At 37.5% G+C, this 20,135-nt stretch overlaps 1 protein-coding gene across 4 annotated transcripts in view; it reads right to left on the bottom strand.

Annotated features, from left to right (window-relative positions):
• The window catches only part of LOC127454461 (oxidation resistance protein 1-like), a 240,049-nt gene that overhangs the window by 49,768 nt on the left and 170,146 nt on the right, over positions 1 to 20,135 (bottom strand). For all 4 annotated transcript variants that reach the window (XM_051721687.1, XM_051721688.1, XM_051721686.1 and 1 more), the window contains 2 exons: positions 16,713 to 16,820; positions 11,848 to 11,967 (listed from right to left, as the gene is read on the bottom strand). In XM_051721687.1, the coding sequence (XP_051577647.1) occupies positions 11,848 to 11,967; positions 16,713 to 16,820 (228 nt within the window). The remainder of the gene's footprint in view (positions 1 to 11,847; positions 11,968 to 16,712; positions 16,821 to 20,135) is intronic.

The following is a 20,135-nucleotide window of genomic DNA, read 5'->3' as shown; positions in this document are numbered from 1 at the left end:
ATTCAAAAAAATAGATAACGTCACACTAAAATATACTCCCAAATGTATAGAAAAGAACGGGAGTTAATCCCTGAATTCAAGGTGTGGCTAAAGCCCTATGTGGGCAATGACACAAGGGCTTTATGTCTTTACAGTCCCTGACTGAAAACGGAACATCCTTCTTGTGGTTTGTTACCGTCTTGATTAAATTACTACTAGAGCACAAAATTGTTTACAAGAGCACAAAAGTTCTTCATAGATCTAGCCTCTTAATTTTGCTCTCAAAGTGCACCAGATTGATGCATTTAACTTTAAAATGTACAAAATTTTATTTCGGGAGAGGATGCCCCCCTAGAGGGTCCGAGGTCCATCCACACAGTCTCACAAAATCCTGTGGGAAACACTGCAGTGATTGTGCGTGTGTGTATGTGAAGAAAGTACGGCTAAATAAAGAGCGTTTGAGGAGTGAACACTCAGTGCAGACATCAGGAGTGAGAGAATGGGCACTGGGTCTCCTGCAAACACAACCTCCTGCCCACAGCTGTCGGTTTTATTTCGACAAACACTTCTGCTCTCACTTCCCCTTAAACACACACATATACACACTTACATACACACACAGACATGTGCATCTCTGAGCGGCTGGAGCAAACTGACACTGATGTGACCGAAGTGTTGGGGGTAGTGACTCAACAAAAGACCACTGACTTTCTCTGTCTCTCAATCTCTGGATAGGACCGTGACAGTGTTTAGGACAGGGTAGCTGTCACAACATATTACAATGCATCAGTGAAAATCTCACTAATAAAAACACAATCAGACAACAATCAAACTATTTCTTACTACTGCTTTGCTTAAATAATTGTGACTGAAAGTGAAGTTTTAATTTTTATGCTTTCCTCACTGGCATTTGGGCTTAATTTTTTTACATAGACTTTTCTAACAGAAGTGGCATAAATATCTTTCAGTAGAGAACATATGTCAGTAGAGAAACGCTGGCTATGGTTTATAATGATTAAATTAATCACAAATCACCCATAATCAACCATAACGTTAGCGTCAGAACACCATAAATAAAATACATATTTTATTCTACAAATTAGAGATGATCACAATTCATATTTAATTCCCAAATCTCCCAAAAACTCTCCCTGGAGCTGCTCTCACAAAATCTCCCCTGACAAGCACAGCAGCCCGTTCCCACCCTCTGGCCTCGACATTACACATTCTGCCGTGCTGTGACAGACTGGCCCACCCATCAGATCCCAGAAAAAGCAACCAGAGAGTCAAAACATGCCTTCCTGAATCCCAGTTCACAGTTCACACTCTCCATCTCTTCCAAAGACAGCTTCTATTCCTCCGGCAGCCCAGGAAGGTGTTTGTCTCACACAGCATCGAGAGGAAGGATGCTACTGTTGTAACTTCCAGCCAAACGCAAATAGCTGTGTGTATTTACAGCATTCTGATGTATGGCTTGCTGTTCATAGCTCACTTCATCATCAAAGCCATTATTAACAACCGGAATTCAAACGAATGTTTAGCATCCAGTGTTCCAAGGAACTCCTCGATTAGGAACATTTAAAGAACAAATGACATCTCTGGATATGGTACAGACTTTTTTGGACTTGGGGATGGACTTGGGGTATTGGGGATGGATGTTTCTGAAATTCTATTTGTAATCCAGAGATTCAGAGCTCAGGGCCATACAGGTCGTTTCATCCACGTACTGTAGATAATCTGTTCAGTCAATCCAGCCCCATCACACCATCTCTTTCAATGCTTCAAAATTCAAAGCATTTGGGAAAAACTGGGGGAAAACTGTGCTTCTCCAGTTGTCAGAGTTGATGAAGCTTTTAGCTTAAAATTTAAATCACAACCTTATTAAATAAGACATTAAATAATTTATTAAATAACCATGAAACTATATTTGGCCATTGAAAACTTCCTCTAACCTCCTAAGACCTGAGTTTGACTGCTGTGTGCATTTTCCATTTCCCTAATTTAATTTGTAACAAGAAGCATCACAACAAACATGCAAAAAACTAAAATAGTTTTTATAGAGCAAACAGTTTTCAACATCCATTTGTGTATGGTGTATGTGGACAGCGGGACTAAGTTGTGAAATTTTAAATACTACCAAGCAATAGGATTTTTTATTTTTTTTTTAATCAAACTGTTTATGTTTCCAGGAGTGTTGGTTACTTGAGAAATTAGCATAATTAATTCTGATTCAAAGTAATGGCCAGCATCATCCAATCACTGCCAACCATGTTAAAATAAAATAATACTGAATCTATGCACTGATTATCATTGACCCATGTCTGCCAAACACATTTAGTGGTCCAAACATCATCTGCAGCCTGAAACTGAACTTTTGATAGGAAGTTTGGATTGAATGCACTTACCTGTATAGAGAGCTATAGGATGCTCTCTTGCTCCCTATTTAGTGAATGACTTAACCTCCAGTGTGCTGTCTGTCTGCACTTGGCTTAGAACAGTACGAAATGCACCTTACTTTATTCCTAACTCCATATAAAGTTTTTCAGCTTTCACACCTTTCAAACACCATTAAACACAGAGAACATTGCATGGTTTTTACTAAACCACATCAAAGTGACTGTGGGAGAGGGACTCCAACTAACAAAAAGTGCGGAGATGAAAGTATTCTGGCTCAGTGAGATTTCTATCAGAGATGGAGGAGGAAAAAGTCTGTGCGTGTCTTAATGTCCTCTAGGCCATCTGGAGCTTACCTATACTGGGCTGGTTTTACACGGCCCAGTGAAGAGCACCTCAGTGAAATCCAGCTTGGAGGAGACCTGTGGCTGGATTTAGAACCTAAGCCTAGAAGAAGGGCACTGACCCTCGCTGCAGGGCTGCTGTGTATGTGGGTGGATGACATCCATGTGACCATTAGGTCACTGCCAGACTATTCCAGCACAGTTCATCTTTACACACAACTGAAGAACACTCCACACATGTACTGTGGCAAAGAAAAACTCTACATGCACCATTACAGTATAGTTAAACTCCACACAAATCATAAGAACACAGTTAAATGTCTCACACACACACACACACACCATTTCAGCACAGTTAAACTTCACACTCAGCATTCTAACACAGTTAAATTCCATACACAGCCTTTCTTACACATTCCAGCTTATTGACTGAAGTGCTAATAGTCTGAAGCAGAAGATGGAAGGGCACTCAAAATCACAACAGAAATGTTGCTATTGTAATGATGTGTCCACTGAGAGTGAGTAACCTAACAGATGCTATCAACTGATACTAATAATAACTATAAGATAAACAACAGTCCTTTATACAGGGTCGGACTGGCCGTCGGGAGAATTGGGAGATTTCCTGAACGGCCGGGGCACGGGGCGGACTGGCCATCGGGAGAACCGGGACTTTTCCCGGTGGGCAGGCCGCGAAACCGGCCGAAATGGGCCACCGCGTTATGCAGAACGGGCCACAAAAGGCAGAGCGATATGCCGAGTGGGGCAGCGATATGCAGAAAACAACAACTTTTGGGCCAGATTTTGGTCTTGCGGCTTGAGGTCTGAGGCTATTGGCCCTGGCTGGCCAGTTGATAGACCTGGCTCACACTGGCCCGCTAGTGGAAAAGCAACTATTCACTTTTATTTTATGGGAAAGAGCTTGGACATTCATCTATTAATAACTCCTTTTGTGTTCTACAGAAGAAAGTCATACAGGTTTCGAAAGGCATAAGGTTGAGTGAATGATGACAGAAATTTTTTAGGTGAACTATTCCTTTAACTACTATTCCTTTTTCTACAGTAGGCTTACAGTATATACAGAACTCAGGGATGTGGTTTTATGGAATTCATTTTTTTCCGACCTAAAATTGTGGCCCACATGAATTGTGTAAATCCGTTAAAAAAATTAGGGGCGGGTTATATCTCATTATTAATATCAACAGTGCATTATTCATACTCTTCACCCAAACAAGAGTTATTCAACCTTCCCTTGCATGGCGCAAATGTTGCTTTAGCGCTTTATTGTTGCATTTTTCGGCACATGCCGCGAGTGAGAATACGCACTGCTTCCAGCCTGATCTCTTTCTCTTGCAGCGCGCACTGAAAACTGTCCTCTCGCAAGAAAAGCAAAGTATCTATTGGGGATCACTAGTCGTGGTGCGGGAAGCAGAGTTGCGAAACGTTGGATGACTATGGTTGTTTTTACATTTTAGTCCTCTTTAAACCTCTGCGTGCCTACAGTTTTTTTGTGTCACATGTTTCTGGGCCACATCAGCTGCGGTGTGAACATAGGCTTTATTGTCCCAGGCGAACGGACATTTTCAAGTTCAGGGATTAATCACCTCACCTGTCTACACCGGGTGCGTCTGTGTGGACACGACTCAACAGCTTGTGTATGAAGGTAAATCAGTAGCAAAACTCGAGAGCTTGCATATTTGGATTTGACAACTTGTACAATAAATATGTGCGGCACGTACAATCTCTCAAATCTGGCACTGCAACTTTTAATCTTCACGCCTTGACTTTTGCAACTACCTTCGCAATACATTTTATTTAGCAAATCTCACTTGTAAAATCCTGGTGTCCGCTAACCATGTATTTCGATCTGGGTTCAAATCTCCTGTGAACATCTATATTTTTATTTACACTGTTCTAACATCTTTTACTTTAAGGTTATATGCATGACAATGTCATATGTTTATAACTACCCATGACACTGCCAAAAGATGATCTTTCAGAACAGCGCATTTTTTTAATAAAAATGTTTTGTGGAGAGCAAGTACAAATGCCAAATTGACCAATGGGTGAGAATAAAAGAGAATAAACTCTGAGAACGCATGAGGAATTTCTTTAGAACCATAATAATTCTGTTTGTAAGGCAAAACCTTAAGATTTTCAATCTTAAATTGGTTTGACAATTTTAAAAAGCCCCATAACTATGTATGGAAAATGTAGTTTGTATTTTGTTTTCTCAGTAATTCAAGCATTCTCAGATTGCTGGCTGTCAGATTCAGTTACAATTTTGATTTATTTATTTTGTACAAATTAAAAATTGTGTCTGTGTATGTGTGTTTTAAAACATTGTTTTCATTATATCTGTTAAAAATACATCAAAATCTGCAGTAAAGCTACAAATGCATCCTGTCTGACCTGGATTTGAACCCAGGTCGCTGAATGAGCTGCCAGTAAGCCTAACCACTAAATCAGAAATAAAGGCAATTGAAAGTATATTATTTACACATTTCAGCCTATGATGCTTTAATGTTTTAAAGGCGTGAAGATTTAAAGTTGCAGTGCCAGATTTGAGAGATTGTAAGTGCCGATTTGTGGCTGTACTGCGAAAACGAAAAGTACAAACGTTTATGTGTAATACAAGTTTGTGTCTGTAGTTGTATTTATGTTAATGTCATTTTACACATTTGTGACTATTTGTCTGCAATTGCGATTTCAAAACACAAGCTTTGAATTATTGTCTGTGAGTGCAGATTGCAACATTCAACTTCAAATTTTTATTTTACAAATTTTCACATAGTTGCTATAAGTGTAAATTTTAACTTATGAGTACACATATTTACTATACAAGTTCTCAAATCCAAATATGCAAGCTCTATGATTTACCTTCATACTTGAGGCTATCTGCAGTGGACGCGTCAAAGCAAATGTTCTGAAGTGGCCCATTTGTCTAGCTGGCAGGAGAGCCAGCGCGTGCAGTGCAAAATAGACGGGGCATCCGTTTATTGTCAGTGTGGCGCGCTTCAACGGACGCTTCCAGTGTTGACAGTATCACTGATTATAATGGGGTTTGAGTCAGGTCTTAACTGTCACCAGACCACATTGACGTTAATTTCGCTCAACAAAAATGTATGGTTTGAGTAAGCAGTAAATGGCTATTGTACACTAGGTATGCCTATATTTTCCACATTATTTTTTTACCCTGCCAGTTCATCAAGTAGGCTACTTTTCAAAGAAATGCCAACTGTTTAAGTGGTTATTCTATGAGTGGATGTCATGTTTTAGGAGAATATATTGGGTTTATGTTTATCATAGGCCTCTATTTCTAAATGTTATTGGCTAACTTTCTTGAGTGAACAGCTGTAATATTTTGTAGTATATCTAATGCAAGTCGCAAAACATGCACAACATCTCTGCCCATTTTATTTTTAGACTTGCTTACCTGTTAATTATTTTCAGTCCTGACTGTTTGCCTATAATATGTTGGGTAATTTTTACAGAATGAATTTTGTTCAGAATAGGTTATTAGGTTTGTTCACTCAGTTGTTTTCAATAAATATGCCTGTTTGCAGGTGTCAGAAGACAGAATAACAGAAAAGGTGTGTGAAAGATTAAATTAAGATTAAAGGCTAAATAGACTTAAAAAGTTCCCAATTTCATAACTTATACACTAAATTTGAGTAGTTTTGTGCTCATCAACAACTATCTGTTTGTCAAGAATTTAAATCCTCCAAAAAATACATAATCATATTATCAATCATAGATTATTTAAAGATATACTGTATTTTTGACTGTTGGCTGTATTTTTGTCCTTTGTCAATCACATGCCTGAGAACTGTTGCATCCATGTAACCAGCTTCACTGGTTTAAGTCTAAAAAGTTTCATGCTGTCATTGATGTGGAGAGCACCAAAAGAGTTTCTGGGCAGGAAATCAGACCAGTAACAGAGACAAAGTCACCTTTCCTAGTGTCAGCCAACACCACCAGCCACTGGTAATTAACACTGGCCCTCTCTCTAACACACACATTCAAACACACACACACACACTGGCCTTCCTCCTCCTCTCTTTTCTTTCCTCTTTTTCTCAGCCTGTCTCTCACTCCCTCTCATTTTTCTCATGAACCACACTAAATTTAGCACATTGCAGGATAGAATACCATGGTAATAGAGCCCAACACAGGATATCATAAGTAAAAATCCCATTCAAGGGATAGTTCATCCAAAAATGAAAATTCTCTCATTATTTACTCACCCTCATGCCATCCCAGATGTGTATGACTTTCTTTCTTCTGCTGAACACAAACAAAGATTTTTAGAAAAATATCTCAGCTAGTCTATTCAATACAAGTGAATGGTAGCCAGAACGGTGAAGCTCCAAAAAGCACATAAAGGCAGCAGAAAAGTAATCCATACGACTCCAGTGGTTAAATCCATGTCTTCAGAAGTGATATAATAGGTGTGGGTGAGAAACAGATCAATATTTAAGTCCTCTTCTTTACTATAATTTTTCCTCCCTGCCCAGTAGGTGGCGATATGCATGAAGAATGCAAATCGTCAAAAACAAAATAAGAAGAATGTGGAAGTAAATGTGGACATTTAAAGTAAAAAAGGACTTGATATGTTTCTCACTCAGCTATCATGTCGCTTCAGAAGATATGGATTTAACCACTGGAGTCTTATGATTACTTTAATGCTGCCTTATTAGCTTTTTGGACCTTCAAAGTTCTGGCCAACATTCACTTGCATTGTATGGACCTACAGAGCAGAAATATTCTTCTAAAAACCTTTGTGTGTATTCAGCAGAAGAAAGAAAGTCATACACATCTGAGATGACATGATGGTGAGAAAATGATGAGAAAATTTTCATTTTTGGGTGAACTATCCCTTTCAGTTTTTCCATTGGTGGATTACTTTTTAACAATAACTTATAAACCTTTAAAGACAGCCCTATCATGAGCTCCGAGGTTGGCAATATGCTCCTGTTGAAGCCATCACTCCAAGTAATTTCATTTAAAAAAAAATTTAAATTGTGTTTAATAGCGGAATTCCTGGTGAAGAACTACACTACCAATGATCCTGAAAAGAAATGCTCCACCAATCAGAGAATCGTGGCCAACAAAGCATGCCAAATGAGCTCTGCAGTGACCGCCCACTTTCATGATGCACTGTGAATGATGCAATCGAGTTGGTCGTCGTGCACTGGTTGTATATTTGCAAATATGAGCTAGTTGCTTTGGTTCATGGCTTAGAACTCATTTATGAAGGATTTTATGAAAAAAAAAAATACTTCTGGAACCGGTACAACACCTTTTCTGCTAGTGTAAACTGCTAAGCAAGTAAGCTAAATAATTGCCTTAATTTAAGGCAAGAGACAACAGAAAATATCTACTCCCCCAACCAAACAAACTGCACCCTGCAGTCACCATCTACTATTGCTCTTCATTACAGACAAAAATGCCAGGGCATCCACTTTAATAATTAATATGAGGCCAGTCTGTAGCACTGCAATAATGGCTCTTTAATTAAAAGATTGTTAAAGCCTGGGCAAAAGAGTTGCCTTCTTTACTGAAGTGCTTCCTTTTACACCACTGAGTCAAACAGGACCTGGCTCATGCCCTTTCTTTTCTCTGGAGGACTCTACTGTAGCAGGCAGGGAAATGGCTTAGCTTTGGTTAAAGAAGGCAATGAGCTCTGCTGCCTGTTCTGAGAGTAAGACACAGAGGGACAAATTCACTAAACAGTTGCGGTACTTTTGCACGTGGTATTTCAGCATCTTTGACTATACTGCGCTCAGAATCGGACTGCAAGATCAGAATTGCACGTGCAAATTGCGTTCAGCAGCGAATTTGTGGGCACGTTTGCGCCGTTGCCTGATCTGCATAATTCCTTTTGTGAATGAGGCGCTAAACGACTGCAGTTAGTGTGTGCAAAAAAAAAAAAACTGCGCTTTTAGCAGGAGCAATTCATTCTTAGTGAATCTGCCCCAGACTCTTTTATAAAACCTAGTACCCTGCCTTGCTGTCTACAGCCTACAGTACATACAGCTGCCTCCTAGGGCCTGAAGTATACTTTACACAAGAATGGGAACACAAATGTTTCTAGCTACGCATTCTCCATTTCGGATGTTGTTGTGTTCCGAAATGTCTTTAATTCATAACGCAATGCAAGTACGCAATGTCAGCGTAGATATACTGTGGCCCATACTGCCAACAGTCATCTTCTACAGCCAGTTTTCTCTTTCAGGTCAACTATTAACAGAATTGTACTGAGCAACAGTTTGAAGAGAATCTTGCTGAACAAGTCAGCTAGCTACCTGAATAATAACGCCCAGATTAATTGCACAGACATTTAAAGGTCATTTAAATGAGTCCCGCAGAGCATGAAAGATTGACACATGATCTGAAATTGTCATTGAAGCACCACAAAATGACATAGTTGCTTCAGCAATCGCGTTTTTCACGTTTTCTTATTCTGACACTATCGGTTAGGTTCAGGTTTAAGGTTTAGGGTAGGGAGGTACGTTTTGTTGATTCGACAAAACTCAACTCAATAGACAATTCACCTTTAAAACCTCATCTCTTCCGGTGAAAATTTAACTCGCTTTCAGCACAACACAGTGGACATTTCACCTGGGAACTGCTGTGATATGTGTAAGGAACCATGTCATATCATTTTGCAAAAATGTCACCACAATCATTTAATTTCCATGTAAGCTTAAAAATATATAGCACACATAAATAAAGGGCAAAATAGTCCAGATAAATTAGATAACTACAGTATTTTGATTATGAAAATTTAATTTAAGTAAATAATTAACGTGTATATTCATGGAGCATGGTGAAATGCATTTTGGGATTGTGTTCTCTGCAAAGGATACATGTGATGCTGCCTCAATGTGGCCAAACTAGGTGTCTTGGAAGGCAGTATAATGTTACTGGCTGTCATTTGGATCAGGATTACGCCTATAGATGCCATAAAGTGGTGTCAAGTTAGACAGCTCACTATGATTAGGAAGAAAGCAAAAGTCTCACGGTTTCAAGGGCTTCATTTCGTCCCCATCACAACATCCGTCTCAGACTGCTAGCCAGCTTACAGCTTCTTTTTCCCAAAGGAACCGCCTAAATAGGTCCGTGTGAACAAATCGAAGGGGAAAGGAGTGTCTGAGACAGAGCACACAAGCAGGCAGCTTCAGGCAAACATTGAGAAAGGAATCTGGCACCGTCACAGCAGTCACTATGGAGACCAGAGTGCTAAAGGTAAAGCCTTCTTCTGCAACAGAACTCTACAACAAAGCCACAACAGCAATTAGCACAAACAAAAAAATACAATGCTATTCCACAGCACAAAAATTACATGCATCACCACAAAGGCTGACCGATCTACATGATTTTGATAGCAAAATATAATTGCATTACAATGCACTTCCTGGTGTTCATTCAGTAAAAAGCAGTGATCTTTATTATTATTTTTTTTTTTTTACTAAATATGTACTGTTTTAGCTCTTACATAAAACATTTTGAATCTACTTGGCAACAAAGGATGTTGATGGATGATAGAAAACCCCTTTTAGAGCAAAGTGATGGTACAGACGGCACATATCAATGGGATTTCGCTCAAATGCTTCTCAGAATGAGGGCAAGTCAACACAGCTTATGACAGTTATTTAATTACAGTGGGTGTGTAAATATCATGGCCAACAGTATAAACACAGCCCTGGGTTTATTTTAGCCAGGTGATCTCAAAACCTGCGCAAAAACAAATTTGCAGAAGTACATCTATTTGTGTAGTAGTATAAATTCCTTATGTATCCATCTGTCCTGTATTGTAACTAGTAACATACAGTATCACCAGTGGCATGTTTATCTCTTGCATTATTTAAAGGTGTAGTGTGTAAATTCTGTGCCACTAGAATCACCAAACAAAATAGCAAAAAAATTTGAATTCTTGAAAATGCCCCCCTTACATTGGTCATAAAAACATACAGTGCAGACCCATCCCTAACTCACACCGTTGGCTTATTTATTGTTCTCTCAGCATATTAAGTTGGGATAAAATACATTTTGATATGTTATCTTATGACTTCAGAAGACTTGGAATATAGCGCATGAGTTGTATGGACTACTTTTATGATCCTTTCATAGTTCTTTTCTGTCATTTTGGAGCTCCACAGAGTCAGTCCCTTATTCATTTTCATTGAATGGAAAAGTCATAAAGTCATATGGGTTTGGAAAAACCAAAGAGAAAGTAAATAATGACAGAAATGAAATTTTCATTTTTAATTAATTTTTTTTAGAAATGAAAAACTATTTCTTTAACATAAAAAATACACACTTCACCTTTAAATATGAACTTGATAACCTTCTGTGATTTGTCTAGAGTCAGCAGGAATTCAATCTACCATCTTCTTCACGTTCCTCATGACAGAAAAACACAACGATAACTTGACAACATAATGGAGAGCTATTTTTTGATACAGGCATTCTTCATATCAGCTTATGGAAGAAAAAGCACAATGTTTCCTCACTAATACTAAACAGAAGGATTTCATACAGTCTGCTCATGATTTCTGTTCCATAAAGGCCTGTTCACATGATTTATGTGAATTGTTCCCTGATGCATTCAACTCTATGGAACGAAACGCCAAGCTACACCATTGCTTGTAGGTCAAACATTGTAATGCAACATTTAATGTTCAAATAACTTCACCTTTAACCCCATTTGCCGCTGACCTTTCTAACCGTAACCATTGAATAAGGACAATTCACATGATGTATCATTACGTGGGGGGTGCCAACACAAAAACTGTTCCTGTGTTTATCTAGATACATCAAGTTCTACGACACAACGCTGAATGCATCTGAAATTCAGAGAAAATGAATGTCACGACATGTATAACACACTAGTTGCACTAAACAAAATAAAAAATAAATAAAGACAAGTAAAAACAAATTTCAAACACTGTTTGTTCCACAAAAAGATAGCCCCATCCCAAACTCATATCAGAAATTTTATACTTCACCTTTTAAAGAGATGGAGATCAAACAAACATATATACTAAATACACTACTGTTCACAACCTAAATGAGCTGGTTAAACTATGAGGCTGTGCAGCGTGCAGACGGAAATGTCAGGTACCGTGGTAGTCACTTTCTCCAGGTCGGCCTCTGAGGACGTGGGAGAGAGGGGGCTGCTGGGACTGAAGGAGGGAGAGCTGCCCGCACTGGACACATACTCTGGGTCAGGAACATACAGAACCTGGAAACACAACCACATCTCAACTCTTAACATACACCAGATCAATGACTGCATGCATGGACATGGACACACACACATACACACACACACACACACACACACATACTATGTTTATATATCATTGTGGGGACTCTCCATAGACTTCCATGCATTTTTTGGATTTTATACAGATCTAACAATAATTTATATCCCCTAACCCTCATAGAAAACTTTCTGCATTTTTACATTTTCAAAAAAACATCATTTAGTATGTTTAATAAGCCATTTCCTTCGTGGGGACCGCTGGCTGGTCCCCACAATGTAGGTGATCTCAGGTTCTACTATCCTTGTGGGGACATTTGGTTCCCACAATGTAGTATAAACATGTACACACACACACACACACACACACACACACACACACACATTGGTGCAGCTATCATTATGAGGACTCTCCATAGACATAATGATTTGTATGCTGTACAAACTATAGATTCTATCCCCTAACCCTAACCCTACCCCTAAACCTAACCCTCACAAAAAACTTTCTGCATTTTTACATTTTCAATAAAACATTGTTTTGTATGCTTTTTAAGCGATTTGAATTATGGGGACACTAGAAATTTCCTCATAAACCACATTTATAGCATAATACCCTTGTAATTACCAGTTTGTAACCTAAAACAAAGTCCTCGTAAACCATATAGACAACCACACACACACACACACACACACACACACACACACACACAAACACAATGAATCTAGCTGAGAACATACAATAGACATTGCTTCAACATAAAGCAAATTCTAATGAATAAAACTCAAATATTTAGCTTTTTAAACTTTATTTTATTAAAGATTACTTAATTGAATTTGACTGAATTTTGTTATGAAATTTAAATGCATAAAACTTAAAATAGTTTTTTTAATGTGCATTTTTCATATTTATTTCTAGAGTTAATTATTTTTTAGAATTTATTACTTTAAAGACAAATGTATGTAATATTTAGCTTATTCCTGTGGACATTTTTCATTTTGTCCCCAAAGTAAAGCTAAGTTAAAATACATGCACAAACACGCATATATTGAGCTATTTATCTATTTAAATGGTAATATACCTAAAATTATGATGGATAATAATAATAACCACATAAAGACCACAATGGACCCCAGAATGTAGGCAAAACTTGACACACTCTCTCGAAAATTTAGATTTTGACATATTGTTTTTATGTGAATAATAAAGGTACATTCTAGTTTCAACATTATTTGTACTTCATGTGACTTATATTTGGTTTTTGTCCATTAAAAATGTGTAAAATGTAACAATTTACTCATGGAGCCACACTGAGAGCCCCATTTCTCTGGGATTTTACCATATAGGGCCTTAAACAAGAACATACCAAAAGGAAGGTTTGTTCAGAGCCACAATCCAAAAGGATATTAAGATATCTTAAGTAATCTTGGAATTATAGGCACGCCCAACTTTTTTTTTTCCAATTCCTGGATTTACACCATTGGCATTTAATCCAACAAGGGGTTCCAAAGTCAAATAATTTTTGTAATAGACCTTCCTATCTCTTTGTAAAAATAAAATAATGATGCTGCCACCTTTCTAAGGCAATTTATTTATTTTCTTTGTCTAGTTTTGCTCTAAATCATAAGCGAAAATGATAATTGTGACCCACCTATCCACCTTATTTTGCAACGTGGAAGTAAGCAGCGGCTGCATTTCCGGCAAATGTGAGAAAGTTCCGCTGGCATTGACCGCAGTGTAAATAACAAGAAGGTTATAATACCAGAATCTAGTAATATGGGCTGATAAACTATCACACAACCACAGGATGTACAGCACAATTATGTGCCAATGTCGGATAATTTTCTAACGTCAGCATTTATAGTAAAAGAGTAAGTAAATCATTCACTTGTTGCTATGTGTTGTGTTGAAGAGACAGTAATAAAATCTGCTTCTTTCTTTACTAAGATCATGACGATGCAGTCTTTCTTGTCTCCATGTAAACCTCCGTTCATATGTACTTGCATAACCTCCGATGATGCCTTTATTTATTTCCAAAGGTGATGTTTCATAAGCCATGCTGAATGCTGATCTGCATGTCTGTTTACTATACACCGCTAAAAAAGAGAGAATGCTCTCTGACAAGAACGGAGAGAATAATGCATTTATTATTTTGCCAAGATGAAACAAGATGCAGCTTTGGTGCAAAGAAAGTTGAAGCAGCATTTTCCTGGCAGCTTTCTTCTCTCTGCTGGTTGTGTACATTTTGTGGAGGCATGTCAGGAAGGCACAGAGGACTGTCCTGTCAGCACATGATTTCATTCATTGTTCCAGTGCAACAGTGTGCGATAAACGGTAAAACTGTATGCGCTCAAAACCAATGAGTTTATGAAAATCTTAATTAATGATAATAATATGTCGACATTTATTGCCAGCCTGTAATGTAAAGCAGCACAATGCAGTATTTTTACATAGCTAAAATAGCTGAAAGTGGTCCACATTCAACGTTGATAATGGCGGTGCCCTAGTTTAGCTGAAAAATAAGGTGGATACAAATGAATGGATTACTCAGTAAATATTGATCAGTGGCCTTCAATATTGGGCTTTCGTCATCATTTATGTTGATCTTTCTTCACATTTTTTTTTAACAAAATAAAAAATAAAAATGTAATCCAGGGAAGTTTCACACACACTCTCTTACCTTAAGTACACAAACATACTCATATACACACACACACACACACACACACACACATGCATACACACACTTATTTAAGTATATTTTCTAAACATTCCCATGTGAAAGGGTTTGTCATAAAGTACAGGGAAGAAAACATGATGTCTCTCATTGCATATCTGCTCTCTATGCACTTGACAGGGCTCCATTCGTGTTAGTTTGGAGGCAGCGGAGTAAGTGTGGAGGGGCTGTTCAGTGGTCCGAAGCACTGGGGAAGATTATGCTAATGACAGAAGCCGCAGAGTTTGGTCACGTGACCACGCTGACAGCCCTCCAGCTGTACTGTGTCATGCAGTGGCCACCCATCTCCAGCATATGACTCTATCTATTACCCTCTCATTACAGCGCTCAGTGCCACATGAACATCAGCGTGCTCTGCTTAACTTAACATGTATTTGTGAGGAGATGAGGCAATGCTGGAGCTGTTTCGCAAGGGATATTTCGTAAGCGCTCATGCTTTGACTTGAATAGAGCAGTCATTAATCACTCCATCTATCTGAGAGATTGGGATGATATTCTGTAATTAATGTAATATCGGTCAATAATTGATATGTTGCTGCACTACATTAAACACTAAGAGATTGATTCTTTGTCTGATGCTTGGCAGAGATCAAGTGGTGAGGGTGTGAAGTGCTCTAATGGAATTTTGCTGAGAAAATTTAAATCAGCATTGGTGCTTTGTGGCTTTCAGTTCATGTCTGTTAGCTTTAGGGGCTAACCTAAATGCTAGGGCACTCCTAAAGGCTGTTGAAATTCTCTTTAAGCAGATATATGCATTTAAAATTTTCAGGGGCGTATTCACTGATTCACTGAACAGTAGTGCCACTTTTACGTGTGGCATTTTAGCGTAAAAACCTGCATCTTATTCACTAACTACCTGCAATCTAGTTTAAGCAGGCGCAATCAGTGCTGAAATTGCACTGCATCTTGAGTACTTCAATTACAGTAAGTCACTGTCATATGTAAATTAAGCTCATTTAAGATTGTGCTTTATTCACAAAACTCTGTGCTATATGCCCGGAGCAATAAACATTGCGCAACTAATTTTGAATATTATTAAAAAGAGATGTTGGTAACACTTTGCAATAAGCTTCCATTTGCTAACATTAGTTAACATAAAATAACAATGAACAATAATTGAACAATATAATATTGCATTTATTAATCTTGGTTAATGTTAATTTCAACATATACTTCAAAATCAAAAGTTTTATTAGTTAACATTATTTAATGCATAATGATCTAACATGAACTAACAATGAACAATTGTATTTTTATTAACTAACATTAACAAAGATTAATAAATTATGTAACAAATATATTGTTTATGGTTTGTTCATGAAACCTAATGCATTAACTAATGTTAACGAATGGAACTTTATTGTAAAGTGTTACCGGGATTTTTATGTACATTTTCTAGTGATTATGGCAGTATTAGTCCATGAAATAATGATCAATTGATGGAGAAGAGTGTTATAAGCTGGAATATATTCAGATGCCCAGTGTAGTCGAGTGCAATTTCGGCTTGTTAGAAAGATGGTTCAGGTATCTCGATCACAGTAGTGGAGTGAAGCTATACAGTCCCGACAAAGTGTGTCTGATCACTGTGGTCTGCTGCATCGGTATAGTGTTCAGAACCGGCTTGCAAGATCGAAATTGCGGCAAGCAAACTGTTCAGCACAAATTGTTTTAGCGCGTTTGCGCCATTGCCTGATCTGTATAATTACTTTATTTAATTGCCCGCTAAACCGGTGTAGACAGCATGTGCAAATAAATGCCGCTTTTACTGGGCACAATTTATTCTTGGTGAATTCCACCAACAGTCTTTCTCTTCTGGGAAAACAGGCTGAAAATATTGATGACTCATCTTGCACTAAATAATTTTGTCCAGTAAAATGTTGTACACAGATTTTGCGAATAATCTGCAATAATAAAAAAAAAAAAAAAAACTGCATAAAAAGTTGTATGTAAGTGAGAGAGAGAGAATGAGGTAGAGGAAGGGCAACACACCTGACCAGGGACAACGTTTCTGGAGAAGAGTTTGTTGAGTTGAACGAGCTCATTGGGCGTGGTGTCAAACTTCAGCGCGATGTTGTTCAGAGTGTCCCGTGATTCCACCTACACAACACACAAACAAAAAACACATAGAGTAAACAAACATGAGAAGTGGTCATTCTCTTTGTGTTCCTCTTGGTTGGGTTACAATCCTCATGAAATCAAAATTGAAGTTTGTAGCTTGTTTTCAATTTGTCTGTTAATTTTGAAGCCATCTATATGCTAGTGTACTCTAAAATGTTTATAGATCACTTTTAGCAAATAAACAGATGAAAAATGTACAGTCTTTCTCTTTTGAGAAAACAAATAAAAAATACTGATGACTCATCCTGCACTGCACAGGTTTTTGTCCAATCAAATGTTCCCTAGAATGAGAATATCCCTCCCCCTAATACCACCTGCTACCTGGCTCAAGGCTATAGTGCGCAACAGTCTGGTTCCGTAAGTAAAAATCCCATTCACCATGAGGACTTAAAAGCACATTGGGAATTGGGCATTCCAAACTGGATGAATTTTTTATTTTTTTTTATACTTATAATCAACAACCTAAAATCAGCAGTTTTATATATTACCATTGTTTTTTATTTAATGACATCATTCACAATGCTTCATGGGATTGTAGTTTGTGCCCTCATGAAAGACGGTAAGTAGCCTTGTACCTTTGTCTTTATGTCCGATTTTCAAATACTTTTTTGCCTCAAAACAAAGTTTGTGATGTTGTGATTTATCTCAGAACTGGTTGGTTTGGTTCATGGCTTACATCTCTTTTATGAAGGATTTTATAAAAAGTCTATGTAAGAAATGAAAGGCGAAAACACTTTCAGAACCCAGATGGTTGAAAAAGTGGGTGGGCACTGTTGCACTCTTAACTATATAAAAATAAGTCCTACTTCCTGTCCTAAATTTGCAATAAAAAAACACTTTACAATAAGGTTCCATTAGTTAATGCACTAACTACAGTATTATAAACTAACAATGAACAATATATTTTTTCAGCATTTATTACGTTTTAATGCTAGTTAATAAAATACAATTGTTCATTGTTAATTCATGTTATTTCATAGAGCATCAACTAATGTTAACATATACAATTTTTGATTTAATAAAAAAAAAAAATTATTACTTCATGTTAAAAGTTATCATTAACCAAGATTAATAAATGCTGTAAAAGTATTGTTCATTGTTAGTTCATATTAACTAATGTTGCTAACTAATGTTATCAAATGGAACCTTATTGTAAAGTGTTACCTAAAACACTGAAGTCAGAAAAACAAACTAACAGCAAAAGAAACGTTGCATGGTGTGAATATATTCTTCCCCTTTTCACATGTTGTGTGGAACGTATTGCTATATGATCAATTCTACAGAACACTGACTTTAAATCTTCTTCCATAACATCACATTGCTGGCGGCCACAAAAGATCTTCTAAACATCTGACTTCAGGACTATCAGATGACTCTAAGGTAATTACAGTGTAAATAATGTCTTAATGTAAATGATTCTACATGCTTCTGAGATTGTCTACTTTATCATGAGTCTCTCATGTGAGGAGACACAGACTTTAATGCAGTTTTCACACTGTTTGAAAAACCACGTTTTCATCAACCAAATGAACCAAACTCGGATGTAAAATGAACTCAGGTCCGCACTGAAAGTTCTAGTGCGAAAGCACCCAAAGAGAACAATACCCAAAACATACAATAATCATGTGTTTGTTTATAAAGTTTTTAGAACAACATACAAGAAAAGGAATTGTTATATCCAATGCCATTTGTATGCTGAAACAGACTTCTGTGAGTTTTGTTTATCTTAGAGTACAAACCCCCCCATCCCATCCCATCCCATCCCATCCCATCCCATCCCATCCCATCCCATGAATCAGCACAGAAGTTTTCGGGTTTTCTTTAGATAGGAACGTCAGTAGTCAATATTCTCAATGACCCTGCACTAGTGCCGTCCTTTCATCCCACTTGTCTGGCTCAGAACACTGAATCCCTTTGAGATGCATTTGAAACGCTCTTCCGCTGGCAATTTATTTGTAGCTTCTTGACGCTTCATTTCAGAACAAATAAAACCTGGCTTCAATGGACGCTAATGTCTCTACTTGTTAGATGGTGAATATATGATGTGAGTTATATATGAGTTATATTTTTTGTTTACTTTTATTAGATATGAAATTGGAGAGGTAGCCAGGTAGACAGGCGCTTATTCAGTACCGGTTCCATTATTTTTTTACCGTTCGGTTCTGTTAGCATTTCTTGAACATTTGCATTCTTCCACCAATGTGGACAGAACACTGTACTAAAATACCTCTAATAATGTTTCCTGTACCGCAACTGATACTACAGCACCAATACAAAATAAAATGAAGTTTTAGTTCTGAGCTTGCAGGTTGAATTTAATGGGATGTGGGATGAAGAATGGGTGGCGCAAGATATCCTAAGACAAATAGGATAAACGTCTTTCTATTGAGTTGTTCTTGCTGGTTGCAAGCAACAACAGACATACAGCATAAGTAGTGTAGTTCAATTCATAAACAATTGACTATTGTGAGCCTGTTTTTTAAAATAAAACGGCCAAAAAGACTATCAAATGAGTAATAATAAATGAGTTAACAGTTTGAAAGTGAGTAGGAGCGGTTACTGCATTATCATCTGATTCAATCATTTATCCGCAAGTTATTATGTTCGTCAAGCCTGACTCGAAATTAAGGGAGAAATATTACAATTAATGTTTAGCAGAATATTCATTCACTTTCATTGTGCAAACATTCTTCAAAATGTTTCTTTTTGCGTATGGAAGACAAAGACATTCTGGTTTTGAACAACATGTGATTGAGTGGCTGAACTAACTAATTATTGAGGGAAGAGAGGTGACTCTCTAAAGATTCCCATACCACATTCAGTCTTTCATGCTCATATTTACTTTTCTCACAATTCAATCTCCGATGTAACAGGAAGTCATGCTGAGGTCTGTCATCCTGTTTCTAAAGGGAGTCGTGGATAAAAATACCACCTAAATATACTTGCTGAGATGGCAGCCGTTGCCAGTCGCTAGTGCTTGGAAAAAGACACACGCAGCATAGAGTCATCAGAACAGTCTAGACAAATGCAAAATTTTCTAGACATGGGAGTCTAAAGGTTTCTTCTGAGAAGCTGTGAACTGATCAAGTCAAATGTAATCTTGTTCCCTGAGTTCAAAAAGAAGGATACAGTCAGAGCTTTTATCCTACTGCATAAAAAAATCATTCAGTACAGCAAATAATGAGTTTTATGTTGTAAGAATGACATAAAATCAATCTCAACAGCAGAAGCATCATTAATATATAATGTAAAGAGACTATTATTCCTTGTAAGAAAGCAAAAAGCAGAGTTAGA

Source organism: Myxocyprinus asiaticus, chromosome 16 (genome assembly GCF_019703515.2).
Source record: "Myxocyprinus asiaticus isolate MX2 ecotype Aquarium Trade chromosome 16, UBuf_Myxa_2, whole genome shotgun sequence".
Classification (NCBI taxonomy): domain Eukaryota; kingdom Metazoa; phylum Chordata; class Actinopteri; order Cypriniformes; family Catostomidae; genus Myxocyprinus; species Myxocyprinus asiaticus.
The sequence above is the reverse complement of the archived record's forward strand: the minus strand, read 5'-3'. Positions and strand labels throughout refer to the sequence as shown.